The following is an 18,994-nucleotide window of genomic DNA, read 5'->3' on the forward strand; positions in this document are numbered from 1 at the left end:
GCTTTGTTCACACAGGACTGATGATGATTATTTAACATTTACCAGAAATATTTGGCCTTGTCTCATGGTTATAAAAAGCGAAGAACATTATATATTTTTGCTGCGCTGATATAAGAGGCTGACGCAGCCAAAAATCCATCTTGCCTCAATAATTAATTTGTTGTTTTTAAGTTTTAGGATACAGCTTTTCAGACACAAAACAGTCATGATAAGTTCAAGAGTTGAAATGTCTGTAGAAATTAAATGATGCAACCTTAAATCTTTTTTTTAATCTCTGCTCATTCGTTATAACATAAAAATCTAAATTTAAATCTAAATCCAGGATCTATATGTTCCTGCATTTTCATGCTCCAACTCAAGGCTTAATATAGAGGACGACGATGGCAACCTTGTTAATTCTTTTGTCCTGTTCGGACTCGTTATTCCTCTCTGTGTCTCTCAGTCCTTTCTTCAGTCTCCTTTGTCTCTGTGAACTCACTTTGCTCCCTCGCTTTTCCGCCGTCATCATTTTCAGTTCCTTCTTCTTTGTTCGGATTAGCCGTTATCTGCTTCTTAAGGATTCTCCCCCATTTTCTATATATTATGCTCAACAGACCTTCCTGCATAAATGCGTTATTCAATCCTCAATTCATCTCCACACACTCGTCCTTTTTTTAACCTTCACCTTCTCCTCAGATCTTCCTATCTCTTCTTCCTTCATGTCCTCCCTCTTTCTTGTTGATACTTTTTTATTCTTCACTTTATTTTTTCAGCAGCTCCTTCTTCCTATTTTATTCCCCTCAACTTAATCCATCCTTTCGGTGTTACACAGATATTCTCATCTCATCCTCGCTGCCAGAGGTGCTCTGACTTTACTCCTTTACTCCATACACCTCCTTTTAATCCTCTTAAATCATGCATATCTCTCTCTTTCCAAACTCCTCCCCTGTTGCCTTATAACAGTTTTATATTTGGCGTACGTGTGCGCCCTGTTTCCACAAACCGAGAGTGCTCACATAAATCATCACAAGCATATTTTCTGAATATAAATAGGACATAATTGCGCCTTTTTTTCTTGTGCCAGCGATGTGTTTTCTTCAATGTTACGGCCTCATAAAATTAAAGTAACATTTAACTTGGAGCTGGCTCAAATGAGACCATAACATAATGAAGGACGGCACACAAACGTTTCAAGGTTTGCAAAAGAAATTCTTTATTAATAATTTGCCACTAAAGAAGAGAAGAAAAAGGGAAAACGGTTAACGCATAAAGTAATAAACCAAAAAGAGATGGAGACACGGGGAAACACGGGGGCCAGCCACGCTGTGAGCCGTCGCACCCCGCACTTCCCCACAAACTAAGGAAAAAACAGGCCGAAAAACTAGACCCCCGGAGATCTCCAACTCAAATTAAAATAAGAAAACTCTGCCATCCCAGACAGGGTAAAAAAAAAACAAGAATTAACTCAGCTCAAAAGAAAGAAAGCAAACCTTTCCCCCTGCTGCTGCTGCCCCAGTGTGAGAGACAATGCAGCCTCCCTCCCTCCTCGTTAACCCCCTCCTGATCTGCAAATTGAGGTCCACCTGTGGAGGAAAGAACACGCATAACACCCCCACCCTAAGATGGAGAATAATGGGGGAGATTATTTACACAACAAAACCACGTGACAGGGTGTCGGCCAGGACATTTCTAGTGCCTTTATTGTAACGAACGATAATATTAAAAGACTGCAGAAACAGTGCCCAACGCGTCAATCAATCACAAAAACAAGAGGGTTGTGGTCCGTAAACACTTCTGTCTGTGCACCAGTAGAGCCCACATAAACCTCAACATGTTTCAGTGCCAACACAAGAGACGGGGCCTCTTTCTACACCCGCTGATTATGGGTAAAACTGGTTGCTCCACCCCATCATCTCCCCGCTGGAGTAAGACTGCCCCCGCCCCTGCATCACTCGCATCCACAGACAGCTTAAAAGGTCGAGCACCGGCGCACTCCCACTACCTGGCCATACTGTAACATTCAATTATTTATTTAATTGCTTATTTACTCACATTACTTCCATAAAACATTATTATTTAATACACGTTCTATCTGATTTCATACTAATTTTAATTGAATAAATTGTAGGAGCTTGACAGACATACTGGGGTTAAAGTTTATGATAAGTAAGTATGACAAACCTCATGTGTTATTCATGAGATTCAACACTTTTATATTTCCTTTCCTTCCTACCTCCTGCACATCCGCTACTTTTTTCCATCTCGGAGGCAAAAAGCCTTTCAAGGGAACACCCACAAAAACCATCAACAACAATAAAGCACTTAGCTGTGGATCTTTGTTTTCACAAATGTGACAAATTCAATGGAGCCACACTCTTTCCTGCCAACAAATCAAATCAGAGCTTTGGTCTGGTTCATTCTGGGCCGGTTTGGTTTATGGAAAAGTCTCTCACAAACTGGAACCGTCTCAAAAGTGTAATATTATGTTCGTTGTGCTCATCGGTACATCTCGCAAATTGTCTTGTGTGGAGCCACGATCACTAGAGAATCGTAGCAGCCTTTATGTGCTCCTTTTAAGTGCTTCACCTCGCTCGTACCTGTTCTCAGAGATTGAATTATTACAGAGTAATGGAAACCATGCAGAGTGCTGTGGGACATCCTTTTCCCACACAACAACCGTTTAATCAGAGACAAACATCGGGCACCGTGCCACAGTGTATAACAACATCTATATGCGAGCGGAAACAGAGAGACCGAGAAAAGGATGCGAGGAAACATGTGTGATGGAACATGAAAGCACATACAAGAGGGAAATTACTGTATGTGTGTGCACGCTTTGAGTCAGACACTGAGTTATATACAAATCCAAGAATAAAATCCATATCTGCAGGAAACCCGGGCATCGGCATCGTAATGGGTCTTAATTGAAGCAATAAAAGGGTAAAAATGGTGAAGACATTGGCCTGTAATTGCTCCCTTTCTACTAAATCCCTCCTGGGTAAGTTGGTACGAAGGTAGTACTTAAATGAAAGATTAACATTGATCATCAAACCCAGAGAGTGGTGCATGTGTGTGTGAATGTGTGTGTGTGTGTGTGTGGTAGTGGAGTATGAGCTCATTTCACACACGACCACATACTTTCACGCGGTCTGACCAGAGGAAACATCACCGCCTCCCTACCCGCCACCACCGCCACCACCACCGCGGCCACTTCTGCACAGATCTCGGTCACGATCCTCATTATTTTTTTTCTCACCTCTCTCCTCTCTCGTCTTTCTTTCTCGTCTGTTTCTTTTTTAAGCCTTTCTTCCCCTCTCCGACCTTGCTCTCTCTCCGGTGATGTCGTCTCTTCTGAGGGAGGAGATGCAGAGAGTTTTATTCCGACCTGGAAAACAGAGATTGGTGGAGTTTATTGAGATCGAAGAGCCGGCACAAGGAAGACATTTTCTCTGTGTTTCAGGTAAACGTTGTTCATTTGATACATTTTAAGACATTCTGCTCAGTCATTCCAAAACTATATTTTAAAGTTTCCTTCAGAATAGGCCCTGCTATTCTAGTTATAGAGAATCTGTGTGTGCTGAGGCTTGAAATGAAGAGAAGATTAAATACTTCTACTACACATCTATATTCTTGGAAAAATAAATTCCCATATTTCCCATTTTTTTCCCCCCACAGTTGCAAAAAACAAAGTGGTCCAGTTAAGTATCGTGGGATGTCACGTATCTCAGACGCCCATAAAGTCCGGATCCAAGAAGTCCCACACCAAACGCTCCAGCATACAGGACTGCTACAAGATGACGGAGGTCTGGTCCCTGCAGGACCTGACTCTTGTTGACGGACGGGACCCTGATGTGGTAATTAATCAAATTTAATTGCAGTTTTCATGGCTTATTATTGCTTATTGTGGAAGTTTATCTATCTCAAACTATAATTTTACAATGTAATGTATAAGCTACATCTTACTTTTTTTTCAATATTAATCAATAAATCAGCTGTCTCTCTTTGGGATCCTAAATAAAAACAAAATAAATAAATAGTTACAACACAAATATATATACACCTATTTGCTGTGCATAACCACCTCAATAATCTGTTTTAATGATGTAAAAATCTGGATTTCGAAGCTTACATTTTACAGAGGTGTCTCAGTTGGGGATGAATTATTGAGATGTCTCAACAAACCATTTTTAGAATATAGCTGTAGTAGATACTTGTGTGCTGGAGAAATTAATTCACATTTTTAATAACATCTTTCATATTTATGTTTGCTTTAATATATCCGACATCTCTTCGATGGCTTCCTGTCAGATTGAGAGTCAGCTCTGACATTAATGATTTATTTGTTTATTTATTAAGTAATGCTTTCTCACTGTGTGTCTCTGGCTCCAGGACGATCCCTGTTTCCTGCTGCACTTTGACAAGGTGCGTACAGTGACGGCGACCAGCTGCTCGGCCAAATACTCCATCGTGCGAGCCCTGGTTGCCCTGAGTGACCAGCACTGTCAGAGGTCACTGAACCTGCAGAACTTTGACTGGGCCTACATCAAGCCCACCGCCTTCTACTCGAACAGAGGAGACTGTGTCGTTCTGTCACAGATATGCTTCTACGCATTAAATCTGGTGTGTCTGTCCATGTGTCCCGTGCCTCTGGACGCATAATGGAGTGACACAGTAATTGTGATTGTGTGTGTGTGTGTGTGTGTTGAATGTGTGTACGTCGGCTTGTGGCTTCCTTTGCACTAACACGACGATGTTGTTCACTGTGAAAATTTCTTTTGCATTAATACTCTGCTGAATGTATCTTCACGGCAAATGCAAGTTTGAAGCAGCTTGGTATTTGTTAGCTGTGGTCATTTAATGACTCAAAGTATTCTGTGTGCTGTTGTCAAAATGTGAATTTCAAATAAAGCAACTACAAATTTCTTTTTACCTTTCTTTGCCTTTAGCCTTATTGAAAGTAGAATCATCCTAATGTGGTATTAATTTAGTAATGTTTTTATTCCTATGGGAGCTTATCTGTGGCACCCACATTCTGAGGGGAGTTTATACTTTATAGTACTACTAATATGACATTTTGTGTGTATTTTAAAGGCTGAATTTTAAAATATATTAGACCTACTGCATTAATTACTACCTTCAAGTCAACAAAAGAGATTGTTTTATAAAAATTATGTGTCAGGGATGAACAAGTCGGTTCAAAGAGCCAGCTCTTTTAAGTGAACGATGGGAGCTGTTACAACAACAATTAAGTTAAAAGAGTTACAATGGTCTGTAAATGCAACAAAATCAATTGGTTACAGCAATTTATTGATATTAGAAAATGTTTTTTTTTTTTTCAATTTTGAGTACGTAGAAAGGATGTATTGAATAATTTAAATTGTATATGTGTACAAGTCAAAACAGTGCTAAATTTGGCTGAATTATTTAAAAGGTATAAGTGGTAACATGAAGAGTCGAGTTTGGGAGTTGAAAGAGTCGACTCTTTTTGGTGAGTCAAATGATCCGACTCCCTAAAAAGAACCGAACTTCCCATCGCTAGTTTTAAAACAGTATTTATGCACTGGGGCGTTCAAACTGAGACAGAAAATAACATATAATATAAAATTAATATATATAATACCAAATGGTCGGTTAGTTAAATAGATATAATATGAAAAACACAAGTTATTAAAAAATATTAAGACTGTTAAAGTTGAAGGAACACAGGGGTCCTCCACTGTTTAAGGGTTTTATTTGGTGAGTACGGCTCAAACTCGACATTAAAACTAATAAAATGATACTAGCAGTAGGCCACATGTTAATATCATTAAAATATTTGCGTTAGCTCAACTTTAAGTCTTACCATCGCTTGCGAGAAACAAAAATTTCAGCATCGTTCCTCGTTGCTACCTATCCACACATTTACGTTATTTTTTGTTACACCATGTGGTTCAGCTTTCTACCTACAGGTGGTGTGGAAAACTCTGTCACACAGGCAAGATACGTCAGGGGGCCCTATTTAGTAGGCCTGGAATGTGCCTGATTAAAATAAATAAATTACATCTAAATATAAACAAAAACAGCGTTCGTGTGTATTTATCATATATTTCTCGATTCGGTTGTGTGTATTTATTAATAAATACAAGATTTAATGTGTGCAGATAAAATGTTTAAAGCTACTTTCTTTTTTTACTTTCTTCGCTCTGTATCCGGCACAGTGAGGGACGGACTACCCGCCAAAATTCAAGTGAGCAGAGAGAGGAGCTGGTCGGTTGTAAACACCGAGCTCGAACCGGGAGTTTATTCACTTTTTAAGTTTGATTTGACGGTATTTAAACACCAACAACACCGCAAACTTTGACTCCGGAGCCTGCGGAGAGAGGACAGCTTTAGAAAATGCACATAAAGTCAATTATTGTCGAAGGATTCAAGTCCTACGCGCAGAGGACGGAGATCAACGGCTTCGACCCGCTGTTCAACGCCATCACCGGGCTGAACGGCAGCGGCAAGTCCAACATCCTGGACTCGATATGTTTCCTGCTGGGCATCTCCAACCTCACACACGTACGTTTATTAACTATACATTCATTAAGTTTATTAACTATACATTTATTAAGTTTATCAACTATACATTCATTAAGTTTTAAAGCTTTTAAATTAATATATTTGTAGGCTGGGAGTTGTAGTTTTCTGTCGTTAAGTAGCAAAACAGGAAGCGTCATCTGTAGCAGCAACGTGAGTTCAGATTTATTATTATTATTAATAATAATTTTATTTCATAGGCGCCTTTCTGTCACCTTACAACAAATAAGAGTAAATAACAGAAACAAAAATAACCATAAAAGTATCAAATTACAAGATTACAACATTAAACACAGGTTAAAATAGGATCAATTTAAATCAGATGGAAAATATATATAATATAATATAAAATAATAATAATAATAATCTATATATCTATTATCTATATATATTATATATATATTCTATATATATATATAAATATAAATATAAAAATAATATAATAAAAAAAATAAAATATATATATATTATATATATATATATATATTATATATTATTTATATTTATATATATATATATATATATATATATATAAAATAATAATAAATAAATAAAAATATATATTATATATATATCCCAAGCTGGGAAATTACAGTGCAGCAGCAGCATTACACACAGTGACGATAGACAACACAAGAATAAAAATATAAAGAACAAACTATACGTAATAAAATATCAAAATATCCATAGTAAATAAATATATTGTACAAAGGTTTATACAGCAGTTTGGCAGTGTTGGTTTGGTGCAAAGTAAAAAAGTAGAAATGTGCAGTGTCTGTAAATCATGACCTGAGTTTTTAGCTGTTATTAAACAGATGTGATGTGGCAGGACAGATTTCCTGTGTCTGTAGCAGCCTGTCTGTCCACTGTGTGATGGAGAAGGTGCTGCTCATTGTCCGTGATGGAGAACAGTTTATTCAGCGTCCTCCTCAGTCCACCACCAAAGTCTCAAGAGACTCGAGTCCAAGAACAGAGCCAGCCTTCTTGATGGTGTCGCAAACAACAGCAGAGAAGATGGCACTGCCAACAACAGACTGGTGAAAGATCTCCAACATCTCACTGCACACGTTGAAGGATCTCAGCTTCCTCAGGAAGTAGAGTCTGCTTCTTGTGCACAGCCTCGGTGTTAGAAGAAGAAGATAAACTTTATTAATCCCACGAACGGGGAAATTTACATGCATTTTAACCCAGATACACACATGCAGTACAAGGCATAGACATGCAATTTTGGAGAGAGATGGTGGAGTGATGGGCAGCCTCCCTGAGATAAGCCCAGCGAGCAGTTGCTCAACCTACCAGTCCACCTTCCATGTTTGGTCCATGCGGGACTTGAACCGGCCACCCTCCGGTTCCCAAGCCAAGTCCCAATGAACCATAGTTAGATTTCCAGTCCAGTCTGTTGTCGATCACCGCTCCGAGGTGTTTGTAGTCCTCCACCTCCTCCATCACCTCCCCTCGGATCCTTAGTGGCTGTGAAGGCGTCTTGCCATATAGCCATACTTATATTTACACCGATAACTCTGTTTACAATAGCAGCAAGGTGGAGAAGATCAGAGAGATGTGGTGGTGCGAGGTGATGGATGTGAGAAGAAGGATTTTGTAAATCCCGGGAGCCAGTGGAGCTGCTGCAGGACAGGAGTGATGTGGTGGATGGAAGAGGTTCTCGTGATGATGGTGCATGGACCGGTTGGAGCTTATGGAGAGATCTGTGGGTGAGGCCAAGCAGGAGGGAGGTGAACCAGGATGGCAGTGGTGTGAGGAGTAAAGGAGGGAGTGGAGTAGGTGGAAATAGGCGGACCGGGTGAGACTGAAAAGAGAGCGTACTGTCGAGGATGAACCTGAACCTGCGACTTTAACTCTGTTTCATTTTCACTGTTTAAAGGTGCGAGCCTCCAACCTCCAGGACCTGGTTTATAAGAACGGACAGGGCGGCATCACCAAGGCCACGGTGTCTATCACCTTTGACAACTCCAACAAGAGCCAGAGTCCTCTGGGCTTCGAAACCCACGACGAGATCACCGTCACCAGACAGGTCGGCTGTCAGGATGATTTTTAAAGTATCTGTGACCGACGGACAAGAAACGCTGATGCTGTTCTTTCTTTTTAAAGGTGGTAATCGGAGGCAGGAACAAGTACCTCATCAATGGAGTCAACGCCAACAACACCAGGGTGCAGGACTTGTTCTGCTCCGTTGGACTCAACGTCAACAACCCACATTTCCTCATCATGCAGGTCAGTCTTGTGTCTGCAGCAGTGATTGTAGCTTGTGTCCCTCTACAGTATTTATTTATTTTCTCTTTCCTGTTTTTTAGGGGAGGATCACCAAAGTTCTTAACATGAAGCCACCAGAGGTAAAAACACGTCGTGCACCTTGTTGTCCACAATATTTCCTGCCCCCGTTCTTCCAGTGATCACGTCTCTGCTCGCAGATCCTCTCCATGATCGAGGAGGCGGCGGGAACCAGGATGTACGAGTGTAAAAAGATCAGCGCTCAGAAGACCATCGAGAAGAAGGAGGCCAAGCTGAAGGAGATTCAGACGGTGTGTGTCTGTTCATTCTGCAGAGGTGGAAGCTGACGCGTTTACGATGTTTAACTGTTTCTCTTTGTTTATTCTCCAAGATTTTGGACGAGGAAATCACTCCAACCATGCAGAAGCTGCAGGAGGTAGGCAACGAAAACCTCACTGACTGAAATATGTTTTCAAGAATGATGCATTTTCTCTCTAAACCTTCCTCCCTCCTGCAGGAGCGATCTTCATACCTGGAGTACCAGAAGCTGATGCGTGAGATCCAGCACCTGTCGCGTCTGTACGTGGCCTGGCTGTTTGTGTGCGCGGAGGAAACCAAGCTGAAGTCTGCGGAGAACCTGAAGCTGATGCAGGATAACATCACCAAGATGCAAGCCGGCATGGCCGAGAACGAGAGCAAGCTCCAGGAACTGTCCGCTCAGATCCAGGAGCTGCAGAAGAAAAGGGATAAGGTACGCCGGCATCTGTGTCTGTGGCCAAACTTACAGCGAGGAAAATGGATCTTAGGTTGTAGGGCTTTGTCTGTAACATTGTTCTACTCCTCTGCAGGAGGTGAACGGAGTATTAAAATCTCTGGAGGAGACTCTCGCTGACGTGCAGCGCGTGGACGCCAAAGCTCAGAGTGCGCTTGACCTGAAAAAACAGAATCTCAAAGATGAAACCAAGAAGAGGAAGGAGCTGGTGAAGAGCATGGAGGAGGTATTTTGGATTCTGGTGATATGTCTAGATGACTTTTGTTGTCAGAGCTGAAACAAACTTTTGTTTCCCTTCGTCCTCAGGACAAGAAAATGCTCGTGGTGAAAGAGAAGGAGGTTTCCAAGCTGACGGAGCAGCTCAAGGCCGTACAGGAGGAGGGACAGAAGGACAGCGCAGCCCTGGAGGCGGCTGAGCAGCATTTCAAGGCCGTGTCCGCCGGCCTTTCCACCAACGAGGACGGAGAGGAGGCCACGCTGGCTGGGCAGATGATGACCTGCAAGAATGACATGAGCAAGGCGGATACTGAGGCCAAGCAGGTGAGTGAAGGAGCTTCAGGTAGCTGCTTTATGTTCCACGTCGATTTTAAAGACCACTCTGTCCTCTTGTCCGTCCAGGCCCAGATGACCCTGAAGCACGCCCAGGCCGAGCTCAAGACCAAACAGGCCGAGGTGAAAAAGATGGACGGAGGCTACAAGAAGGACCAGGACGCCCTGCAGGCGGTCAGGAGCAGCAGAGAGAAACTCCAGGCCGAGCTTGATAAACTCAGCTACGAAGGTAGAGTGTGATGAGAACCGATGCTGCCGCTCCTCGTGTTGTAAACTCTGTAACGACAGTCTGTGTCTGTCTGCAGACGGGAAGGAGGAAAACCTGCTGGACACGAGACGGCAGCTGTCCAGAGAGGTCGCCAAACTGAAGGAGACCTACGAGCGTCTCGTGTCTCGCTTCCCCAACTTGCGCTTCGACTACAAGTGAGAGTTCATGATTTGTTCAGATCTGTCTCCTCGTGGAGCTGCTGATGAGATCTGATCATCACGTTGAAGAGTCTCACGTGTTTTCTTCTCGTCCGTAGGGATCCCGAGCGCGGCTGGGACCGCAGCAAAGTGAAAGGCCTGCTGGCTAACCTGATCACAGTCCGCGACGTTTCCTACGCGACGGGCCTGGAGGTCGTGGCAGGAGGACGGCTCTATAACATCATAGTGGACACAGAGGTCAGTGTGTGAAATGTTTAGTTTAGTGTTTGAGGTGTTTTAGGTTCTTATTTCATGTGTGCGGGATTTTTTTTTTTGTCTTTGGACAGGTGACTGGTAAGAAACTGCTGGAGAAGGGAGAGCTGCAGCGGAGGTACACCATCATTCCCCTGAACAAGATCTCTGCCAAGACACTCAGCGACAGAGTGGTCGGCGCCGCCAAGAGTCTGGTGAGAGATCCGAAGACTTCCCGGTTCTTTCAGTCTGATCTTGACCCTCTTCATCACTCCGTTCTGTCTCTGGCTGTTCTCCCTCTTGTCTCAGGTCGGAGAGGACAACGTCCACACAGCTCTGTCCCTCGTGGGCTACGAGTCCGACCTGCGTAAGGCCATGGAGTACGTGTTTGGCTCCACGCTGGTGTGTGACACCCTGGACAACGCCAAGAAAGTGGCTTTTGATAAGCAGGTGATGACCAAGACCGTCACACTTGGAGGAGACATCTTCGACCCACAGGGAACTCTGAGCGGAGGTGAGAGCATGACACGAAATCAGCCGTCGAGGTAGCAGCGTGACTTAAAGATGGTTCGGATCTCGCCTGAACTCGCTGCTTCTTCTCCTCCAGGCGCTCGCTCCCAGTCAGCATCAGTCCTGACCAGCCTGCAGGAGCTGAAGGAGGTCCGGGACAACCTGAGCGAGAAGGAGGCCCAGCTTCAGGATACCGAACGACAACTTGCCGGCCTGAAGGGAACCGCAGAGAAGTACGCGGACATTAGTTTAAACCTGCTTTATTTTAGCTCCACCTACATTTCTTCACCACGTCTTCTCCACCGTCCAGGTACCGTCAGCTGAAGCAGCAGCACGAGCTGAAGACGGAGGAGGAGCAGATCCTGCAGGCCAAGCTGCAGCAGAGCTCCTTCCACCAGCAGCAGGAGGAGCTGGAGAGACTCCGCAAAGCCATCGGTCAGAAAACTGAAATAAAACTAGACGTTTTTAGATTTGTGATTCGCTGACTTAACCGTGTGTTTGCTCAACCAGAGGAGAGCGAAGAGACTCTGCGCGTCACCAAGGAGGTGCAGAAACGAGCGGAGGAGAAGTACAAAGTCCTGGAGAACAAGATGAAGAACGCCGAGGCGGAGAGGGAGAAGGAGCTGAAGGCGGCGCAGCAGAAACTCAACGCGGCCAAGGGCAAAGCCGACGCCTTCAACAAGAAGCTGAAGCAGAAGCAGCAGGTACAACGTCGGAGCATTTAGGTTTTTCCTCTCCTTCTCTCTCGTGCTCCTGACGAGTCGGTTTCTTTTCTTGTGCAGGAGTCTGACGCTGTGGGTCTGGAGCTGGAGGAGCTGAGGAGGGAGCAGGCCGGCTACGAGCAGCAGATTCAGGCGGTGGATGAAGCGATGGCGGCGATCCAGGAGCAGATCGACAGCATGGCGTGTACCGTGTCGCAGAACAAGGTGTGTGTTTGTCATCGTGTCAGACTTCGTGTCAGAGAACTCTCCGATAACACGTTCTCTCTCTCCGTCGCCGTGCAGGAGGCGGTGCGTAACGCTCAGGAGGAGCTCGCCAAGCAGAAAGAAGTGATCATGGCTCAGGACAAAGAGCTCAAGGTGAACACAGCAGCTGTTGGAGACGAGGTCCTCTCTGAAGAAAAAGTCCTTTGCTGACTTTTTGTTTCCTGAATGTTTCAGGGGAAGAGCACAGAGGCCAATAAAATCAGGGAGCAGAACAACGAAGCTCAGCTGAAGATCAAGGAGCTGGAGCACAACATCAGTAAACACCGCAAGGAGAGCCAGGACGCCGCCGACAAGGTACACACTTAACTTTGTCTTCTACTCTACGAGGACGTCGAGAGTCCTCTGAACATTTTCCTCGCCGTCTCCTTCCAGGTGTCTCGGATGCTGGAGGAACACGACTGGATCCAGTCGGAGCGTCAGTTCTTCGGCCAGCCCAACACCTCGTACGACTTCAAGACCAACAACCCGCGCGAGGCCGGCCAGCGGCTGAAGAAGCTGGAGGAGACGACCAACAAGCTGGAGAGGAACGTCAACAAGAGGGCCATGAACATGCTGAACGAAGCAGAGGAGCGGGTGAGGACGGAGACACGAGTTTCTGAGAGACTGTTCAGGTCCAAGCTTTTGAGTTTCTTCATCTGTGTTTTGTTTTTTTAATCCTGCAGTACAACGACCTGATGAAGAAGAAGAGGATCGTGGAGAACGACAAAGCAAAGATCCTGCAGACCATCGAGGAGCTGGACCAGAAGAAGAACGAGGCTCTCAACTTGGCGTGGCAGAAGGTTCGAACTCCTTCATCCGACACTGTGAAGTGTGTCTGTGTCAGAATCAACATGTCTCTGTCTCTGCAGGTCAACAAGGACTTCGGCTCCATTTTCTCCACTCTGCTGCCCGGAGCCACTGCCAAGCTGGCTCCTCTTCAGGGCTGCGGCGTCCTTGAGGGTCTTGAATTCAAGGTGGCGTTGGGCAACACCTGGAAAGAGAACCTCACAGAGCTCAGCGGTGGGCAGAGGTCAGCGGAAACACTTCTCTTCTCACTGAGCGTCGTTTATTCGGTTCATCTTGTGCTTGACGTCTCTCTGTGTCTGTCTTCAGATCCCTGGTGGCGCTGTCCCTCATCCTCGCCATGCTGCTGTTCAAACCCGCTCCCATCTACATCCTGGACGAGGTGGACGCTGCCCTCGATCTGTCGCACACGCAGAACATCGGGCAGATGCTGAGAGCGCATTTCAGACACTCACAGGTTTGTTTAAAAAGAAACAAACACTGATCCTGAAGCTGTCGCGCACGTTCTTATATTTCTTTCTCTCTCGATTAGTTTGTGGTCGTGTCCCTGAAGGACGGCATGTTCACCAACGCCAACGTCCTCTTCAAGACCAAGTTTGTGGACGGCATGTCCACGGTGACGCGCACCGCGCTCAGCCAGAGCGACGCCAACGTCCAACCCCAGAAGGGCGTCGACAAAGCTCGACAGAAAGACAAGAGGAGCAAGCCGCTCATCAGCTGATCGTCGACCTCCGTCAGTTCATAGAACAGAGACGTGATGTGTCTCTGCTCGTCTGTCTCACGTGTCTGTCTCCTTCTTTACGTCTGTGTGTGTTTTAAACATTTTAAATGTCTTCTGTCTGAACTGTTCTCTCTCTGCACACGATCAGTTTCTATTTATCTGTCGTGTTCATATATTTTACTAAATAAAGCAGATCAAATATTCACACGACTCTAAACTTCTTTTTGTTTTGTGCCATGTGTCGTCAAACTGCTTCTCAAACTCAAGGCAGCGACGGCGCCCCCTAGTGAACTCCTGGAAGACAGCATGTGTGTGTGTGCAGGCTCTTTATTAAACCTGAGGTGATTTAACAATTATCACAGTTTTCTTGCTGCAAAGATTTAAAACAAAACTTCTGCCGCACTTAGAGAGACAAAGATTATCTCACAGACTTCTTTATTCTGTGCAAATGTTTAAACTACGTCAAATATACAAGATTACTGTATCTACTGTGATGTTACTGTGTGAAGCAGCTTACAGTCCATCAGGACAGTAAATAAAGTCGATTTTTAAAAACACACTGACATTTTAAACGTCTTGTGGATCTTACAAATAACGCTCCGCGACAGGGAGGAGAGCAAAGTTTAATTTAAAGAAAGTTTCAGCCACAAAAGGTTTTTGACGTATTTCAAACAAAGCACAAATATTAGTTCAGTTAGTACAGATCTATGTATTATTATCATACTATGTATGTGTATGTTTATATATAAACACTTTCTATAAATGAATATAGAAGATTTAATTTGTTTATTAACTCTTGTGCTGCCCTCAAAAAAGTTTGTGCGAGCGGTCGTTCGGTGCAAAAAATGTTTTTTTCTAAAAAAAAAAAAATGCTATAAAATATTATATGTGAACATTTTTTTTCACTTTCACTGCATTAAATCTTTTGACCAACTTCAGTCCTAATCAAAACTATCAAATTTTCATGTCTGTCTTAATAATTTTGTCATTTTGGGAAAATGAACCCACATGATTTTGATTGAATTTTCTATACACTAAGTGCAAACTGTATTTTTTTAGGCAGGACTATTAAACCATTGGATATGTCAATAATTGACAACATTGATTTGAATGCATTATTATTTTTTGAGCAGTGTCAGTTTATTAAAAAATGAGTGCGAGTGGTCGTTCGGTGCAAAAAATTGCATTAATGCATTAAATCTTTTGACCAACTTCAGTCCTAATCATAACTATCAAATTTTCACATATTTCTTAAATACTTTTAAACAAACTTTTCTTATTTTTCTTTCGTTTACATGTTAAAAATATAAAAATAAACTCTAACGTTGAACTTCTGGTGGATTGTTTGTTTCAGTAATTTCCAGGTGGGTTTAAACAAACTTTCTTATTTTTCTTTCGTTAAAAATATAAAAATAAACTCTAACGTTGAACTTCTGGTGGATTGTTTGTTTCAGTAATTTCAAGGTGGGTTTTGTTGTAATTAAAAATAATTCTTTCGGTTGTTAGATAAAAAAAAAATAGATTAAATGTGATGTGAAATGTGAGCTGACAAATAAACCTTCAAATAAAATTTCAAGGACTTGTGACGTGTTCGTATGTGAAACTTCTCATTGTCTGATCTTAAAGTTGAATTTACTGTAAAATGTGAAACTGCCGTTCTGCATTAAGACAAAAACAAAGTGTCCAAACTGTATTTTTATTTCATCAGGGACAAATTCAAACATCAACAGCATCACTTTGAACTGAGCAGCAGCGTTTTTTTTTTTTATTCATTTATTTTTTTTAATTATTTATTCTCAAGACTTCACAAAAATTGTCCGTCGTCTTGCTCGTTCACCTCGCCGACACGAAGAAAGAAAAACATTTAAATCAGGACACGGCGTGTCCGCACAAAGTGCAACTCAGCCAGCCGATCGACCGTCCGCTGAGGTGTACGACCTGCTCCCGCTCTCGTCTTTAACGAGTACGCAAACCCACGACAGTAGTAAAAGTCCCCACAGGTTGGGGCTCTAGGTACACGGCGTCCACAAACCCAACACACTGTTTATATAAGTATTTATGATCGTTATCTTACTGTCCGTCTAAATGAACCAAAGAAAACTTGACACGTTACAACAAACGCCTTGCTCTTTCACTTCCACTCGTCACGTGTTATCGTGGACTCTTCAGAAGCTTTAAAGCCGAGCGTCGTCAGTCCGTCTGCTCGAGTGGAGCGGCTTCGTTAGCTCACGGGTAATAATGATGAGTAATGCGAGTATGTGAGAGACTCGTGAATATGTTAGAGAAGATAAACAGACGGAGGAGTGTGCGGCGTGTTCCACTCGTGAAGAAGAAGTAAAAGAAGTTTCGCTGCACTGTGTGTGTGTGTGTGTGTGTGTGTGTGTGTGTGTGTGTGTGTGTGTGTGTGTGTGTGTGTGTGTGTGTGTGTGTGTGCTCAAGGTTGGCTCTGGATGTGTCGACGCAGCTCCTGAGCTTTATCCCTCAGGTCAGGTCTGCTGTCCGACTGCAGCGTGGACAGCGAGCGCTGCAGCTGCTCCCGACTCTTCACCGACACGCAGTCCCACTGTTCGCTCTCTGTGAAGAGTCAAATCAGTTATATGAAACATACATTTACATTTACACATCTGTGTGTGTGTGTGTTCACAGGTCCAGTCTGAACGGTGTGTGATGTGGTCGGCATGTCCGGCGTCGCGTTAGACCAGTTCTCAGTGTTTGACCCTGAAAACTGGTCTTGTGGTGTCCCACAGAGCTCGATCTTGGAGCCTGTTATTTTCTTTTTATTCGCTGCCCTTGAGACAGATCATAGACAGAAATCATCTACAAATGACTCTTAATTTGGGCTCCTATTCTGTCATAACACCATCAATGGACCAGAACTTTTTTACAGCTAAACGCAGAACCTCGTCGTTCAACATCGTGTCCTCTTTGTTGTAGAGTTGTCACGATACCAAAATGAGTAACCACGATACTGTACCAGACAAAGTATCACGATACTTATTTTTATGAACTGCTGTATTTGTACAAGTTATAGATAATTATTAATGACTTATAATGTTGTTGGTGCATGATAAACAGAATACTGCTGAAGTAAGAATTAGACTGAAACAAATTTGTGAAGCCACTGACGTCGACGCCGCTGCAGACTCGCCGCTCGGGTCCGGTGCTTCTGAGTGTGTCGTCTGTGTTTGTGACTGTAAGTCGTGCACGTCTGGGCGAGACAGAACTTTAGCTTGTTGTTTGTTTTGAAGCGAGTTTCTATCGGATGGGCGGACCCAGCGTGCGGAAACAACCTATCATATCCCCGGACGTCAAATCTTAAAAAGTCGTCCAGATATTTTATTAAAAAACACAAAGATGAACCTGTCGTTGGTGCCAGAATGAAAGTCAGTTTTCCCCCGGTGAATTGTCAAAGTCAGAAACTAAATTTCATCTCAACACGTCGAATATTTGCAGAGATATTTCAACTCTGAATAAGAACATCAGTTTCTCACCTCCAGTTCTCTTCACGATCAGATCCACGACCGACAAAGCCTCTGTCCTCACGGAGGAGTAACTTTTATTTTCTGGATGGAAAAACAAAAACACCGACATGTCGATGAAGCTTCTCGTGACTGTAAATCACAGCACGATGAAGACGAAGACGTGATGAAAGCTCTTACCTAAAGGGTAAGTGAGAGCGGCGCAGGTCTCTGTGAGGATCTGCGACAGCGCGTTGAAGTCCTCGCCGCCTTTCTCCAGCAGCAGTAACCTGCAGAGAAGAACAGCTCAGGTTTTATGACGTAAACACACTTTGATCAGCTGAAAATGAATCTTCGTTTGGTCCTCACCCCTGGAAGTACGCCTTCATGGACTGGAGGACGGCGAGCTGGACTTTCCACGTGCTCAGCTTGAGCTTCTCACACATCAGGCCGCAAACCTCCACCTGGAACCGAGCTGCAGACGAACACAACGCTGCTTTTTAAACATCTCACCGTGAAACTGGATGGGTCAGTCATGTGGTTAAACTGAACTGACCCGGGATGACGGGAGCCAAACCCGGCAAGAAAACCACCTCGGTAGGCAACTGTACTCCCCATTAGAGACGCCTAGAGCTGCTTTTCGCTCCAGGTCTGGCTGTTTTCACACTTCCTACAAACACTTGTCAATATCCATGACAAGTCGCTCCATGTTTTCCCGTTTTTACAGGAAAACATAAAACTTTAAGACCTGGATAAAGTCTCTTAAAGTTTCTGGGAGAAATGTTGCCGTGGTTTAAGACCGATATGACGCAGCTTACGTTTGTTTCACTACAACAAAGTATCTTAGTTTAGCTTTACATTTGAAGAAACGTAATTTTTCTGGATCTTAAAGTGTAACAAAACAGACAATATGGAGAAATGTGGTTAGTCGTAATCACAGAAACAATGCCAACATGTCTGTGTGAGGAAAGGTGTACAATATTTACAGCTTTGTATTCACTACAGGTCACGTGAACGGAGATAAATTAAAGTGTCTGCAAATATAAAAGACGATATTCTTTGCATGAATACATCTACGCCTCTCTCTTTAAGGTCAAGGTTCAAAGTGTGGTCTGCCACATACCCTGTCTGCAGGGTTAATCCACCATACGTGATGTACAATACGAAACTGAACCGGTGAACTGGTTCAGTGTGAGCTGTGGTTCTGTGTGAGCTGTGGTTCTGTAGCTGTGTCTGTAGCTCACCCTGAGTCTGTGGGTTTCTGGGCCAAGCCTTTCCGAGAGTCTCGAAAGCACACAGCAGAGCTTCGGTCTGCAGCTCAGCCTCCTTTGCATCTCGATCGTCGTCGTCATCCAGCGACCTCAGCGACGCAGCGCCGCTCTGCGGACAGCTCTGTCGGGAACCAGGAGGAGAGATTAAGGCACAGGCTTCTTCACACGTCGTCATATTTATCGTATGATCGCGTATGATGAACCTTCTTGATCAGAGGGAACAGGATCTCCGCTGCGTCGCTGAACCGGTCCTCCTTGCTGCTGTGGAGCACGTCTCCGGCACAGCGCAGGGCTGCCATTTTGTACACCAGACTCTCCTTGCGGCATTCCTTCAGGACGACCTCCAGCACCTCGGCGACGGTCGGCTGGCCCGCGCACGGCTTCTGCAGCTCCGCGCTGAAAGCCAGAGCAGAAGTGAGCGAACGTCGACGCTCAAATAAAAGTTTAAAACGCTGTTCGACGAGTCTCACCTGCATTTGGAGACGACCGACCCGATGGCTTTCAGCAGCTCCTCCTGA

The 18,994-nt window shown here is 44.0% G+C and overlaps 3 protein-coding genes across 7 annotated transcripts in view; 2 read left to right on the forward strand and 1 right to left on the reverse strand.

The window, feature by feature from the left end:
- Positions 1–355: 355 nt before the first annotated feature.
- On the forward strand, positions 356–4,835 carry exoc1l (exocyst complex component 1 like). Its single transcript, XM_010755879.3, has 3 exons — positions 356–3,439; positions 3,655–3,833; positions 4,369–4,835. Exons 1-3 carry the CDS (start codon positions 3,319–3,321, stop codon positions 4,636–4,638), a joined length of 570 nt encoding a protein of 189 aa, XP_010754181.1. The 5' UTR covers positions 356–3,318; the 3' UTR covers positions 4,639–4,835.
- Positions 4,836–6,177: 1,342 nt separating this feature from the next.
- smc2 (structural maintenance of chromosomes 2) lies at positions 6,178–13,952 on the forward strand. The gene is made up of 25 exons (XM_019256333.2): positions 6,178–6,522; positions 8,423–8,572; positions 8,650–8,772; positions 8,853–8,891; positions 8,970–9,080; positions 9,161–9,205; positions 9,287–9,520; positions 9,618–9,767; positions 9,848–10,081; positions 10,160–10,319; positions 10,396–10,513; positions 10,615–10,753; positions 10,843–10,962; positions 11,057–11,261; positions 11,355–11,490; positions 11,568–11,692; positions 11,768–11,961; positions 12,040–12,183; positions 12,262–12,336; positions 12,418–12,537; positions 12,616–12,816; positions 12,906–13,022; positions 13,092–13,252; positions 13,336–13,483; positions 13,559–13,952. Exons 1-25 carry the CDS (start codon positions 6,355–6,357, stop codon positions 13,745–13,747), a joined length of 3,606 nt encoding a protein of 1,201 aa, XP_019111878.1. The 5' UTR covers positions 6,178–6,354; the 3' UTR covers positions 13,748–13,952.
- A 1,472-nt stretch (positions 13,953–15,424) lies between these two features.
- The window catches only part of ecpas (Ecm29 proteasome adaptor and scaffold), a 51,549-nt gene continuing 47,979 nt past the window's right edge, over positions 15,425–18,994 (reverse strand). For 3 of the 5 annotated variants that reach the window (XM_027283316.1, XM_027283314.1, XM_027283315.1), the window contains 7 exons: positions 18,947–18,990; positions 18,680–18,872; positions 18,450–18,597; positions 17,575–17,680; positions 17,407–17,495; positions 17,239–17,310; positions 15,425–16,321 (listed from right to left, as the gene is read on the reverse strand). In XM_027283316.1, the coding sequence (XP_027139117.1) occupies positions 16,182–16,321; positions 17,239–17,310; positions 17,407–17,495; positions 17,575–17,680; positions 18,450–18,597; positions 18,680–18,872; positions 18,947–18,990 (792 nt within the window). In that variant the 3' untranslated portion in view covers positions 15,425–16,181. The remainder of the gene's footprint in view (positions 16,322–17,238; positions 17,311–17,406; positions 17,496–17,574; positions 17,681–18,449; positions 18,598–18,679; positions 18,873–18,946; positions 18,991–18,994) is intronic. The other 2 variants (XM_027283318.1, XM_027283317.1) reach the window with 1 other exon arrangement.

Source organism: Larimichthys crocea, chromosome X (genome assembly GCF_000972845.2).
Source record: "Larimichthys crocea isolate SSNF chromosome X, L_crocea_2.0, whole genome shotgun sequence".
Lineage (NCBI taxonomy): Eukaryota > Metazoa > Chordata > Actinopteri > Sciaenidae > Larimichthys > Larimichthys crocea.

Excerpts from the sequence above, each read along its gene's own strand:
- smc2 (XM_019256333.2), top strand. The coding sequence starts at position 6,355 with ATGCACATAAAGTCAATTATTGTCGAAGGATTCAAGTCCTACGCGCAG. Across the intron at positions 9,081-9,160 it reads AGCTGAAGGAGATTCAGACG|ATTTTGGACGAGGAAATCAC; the intron begins GTGTGTGTCTGT and ends TTATTCTCCAAG. Across the intron at positions 10,754-10,842 it reads ACATCATAGTGGACACAGAG|GTGACTGGTAAGAAACTGCT; the intron begins GTCAGTGTGTGA and ends GTCTTTGGACAG.
- exoc1l (XM_010755879.3), top strand. The coding sequence starts at position 3,319 with ATGTCGTCTCTTCTGAGGGAGGAGATGCAGAGAGTTTTATTCCGACCT. Across the intron at positions 3,440-3,654 it reads ACATTTTCTCTGTGTTTCAG|TTGCAAAAAACAAAGTGGTC; the intron begins GTAAACGTTGTT and ends TTCCCCCCACAG. Across the intron at positions 3,834-4,368 it reads ACGGACGGGACCCTGATGTG|GACGATCCCTGTTTCCTGCT; the intron begins GTAATTAATCAA and ends CTCTGGCTCCAG.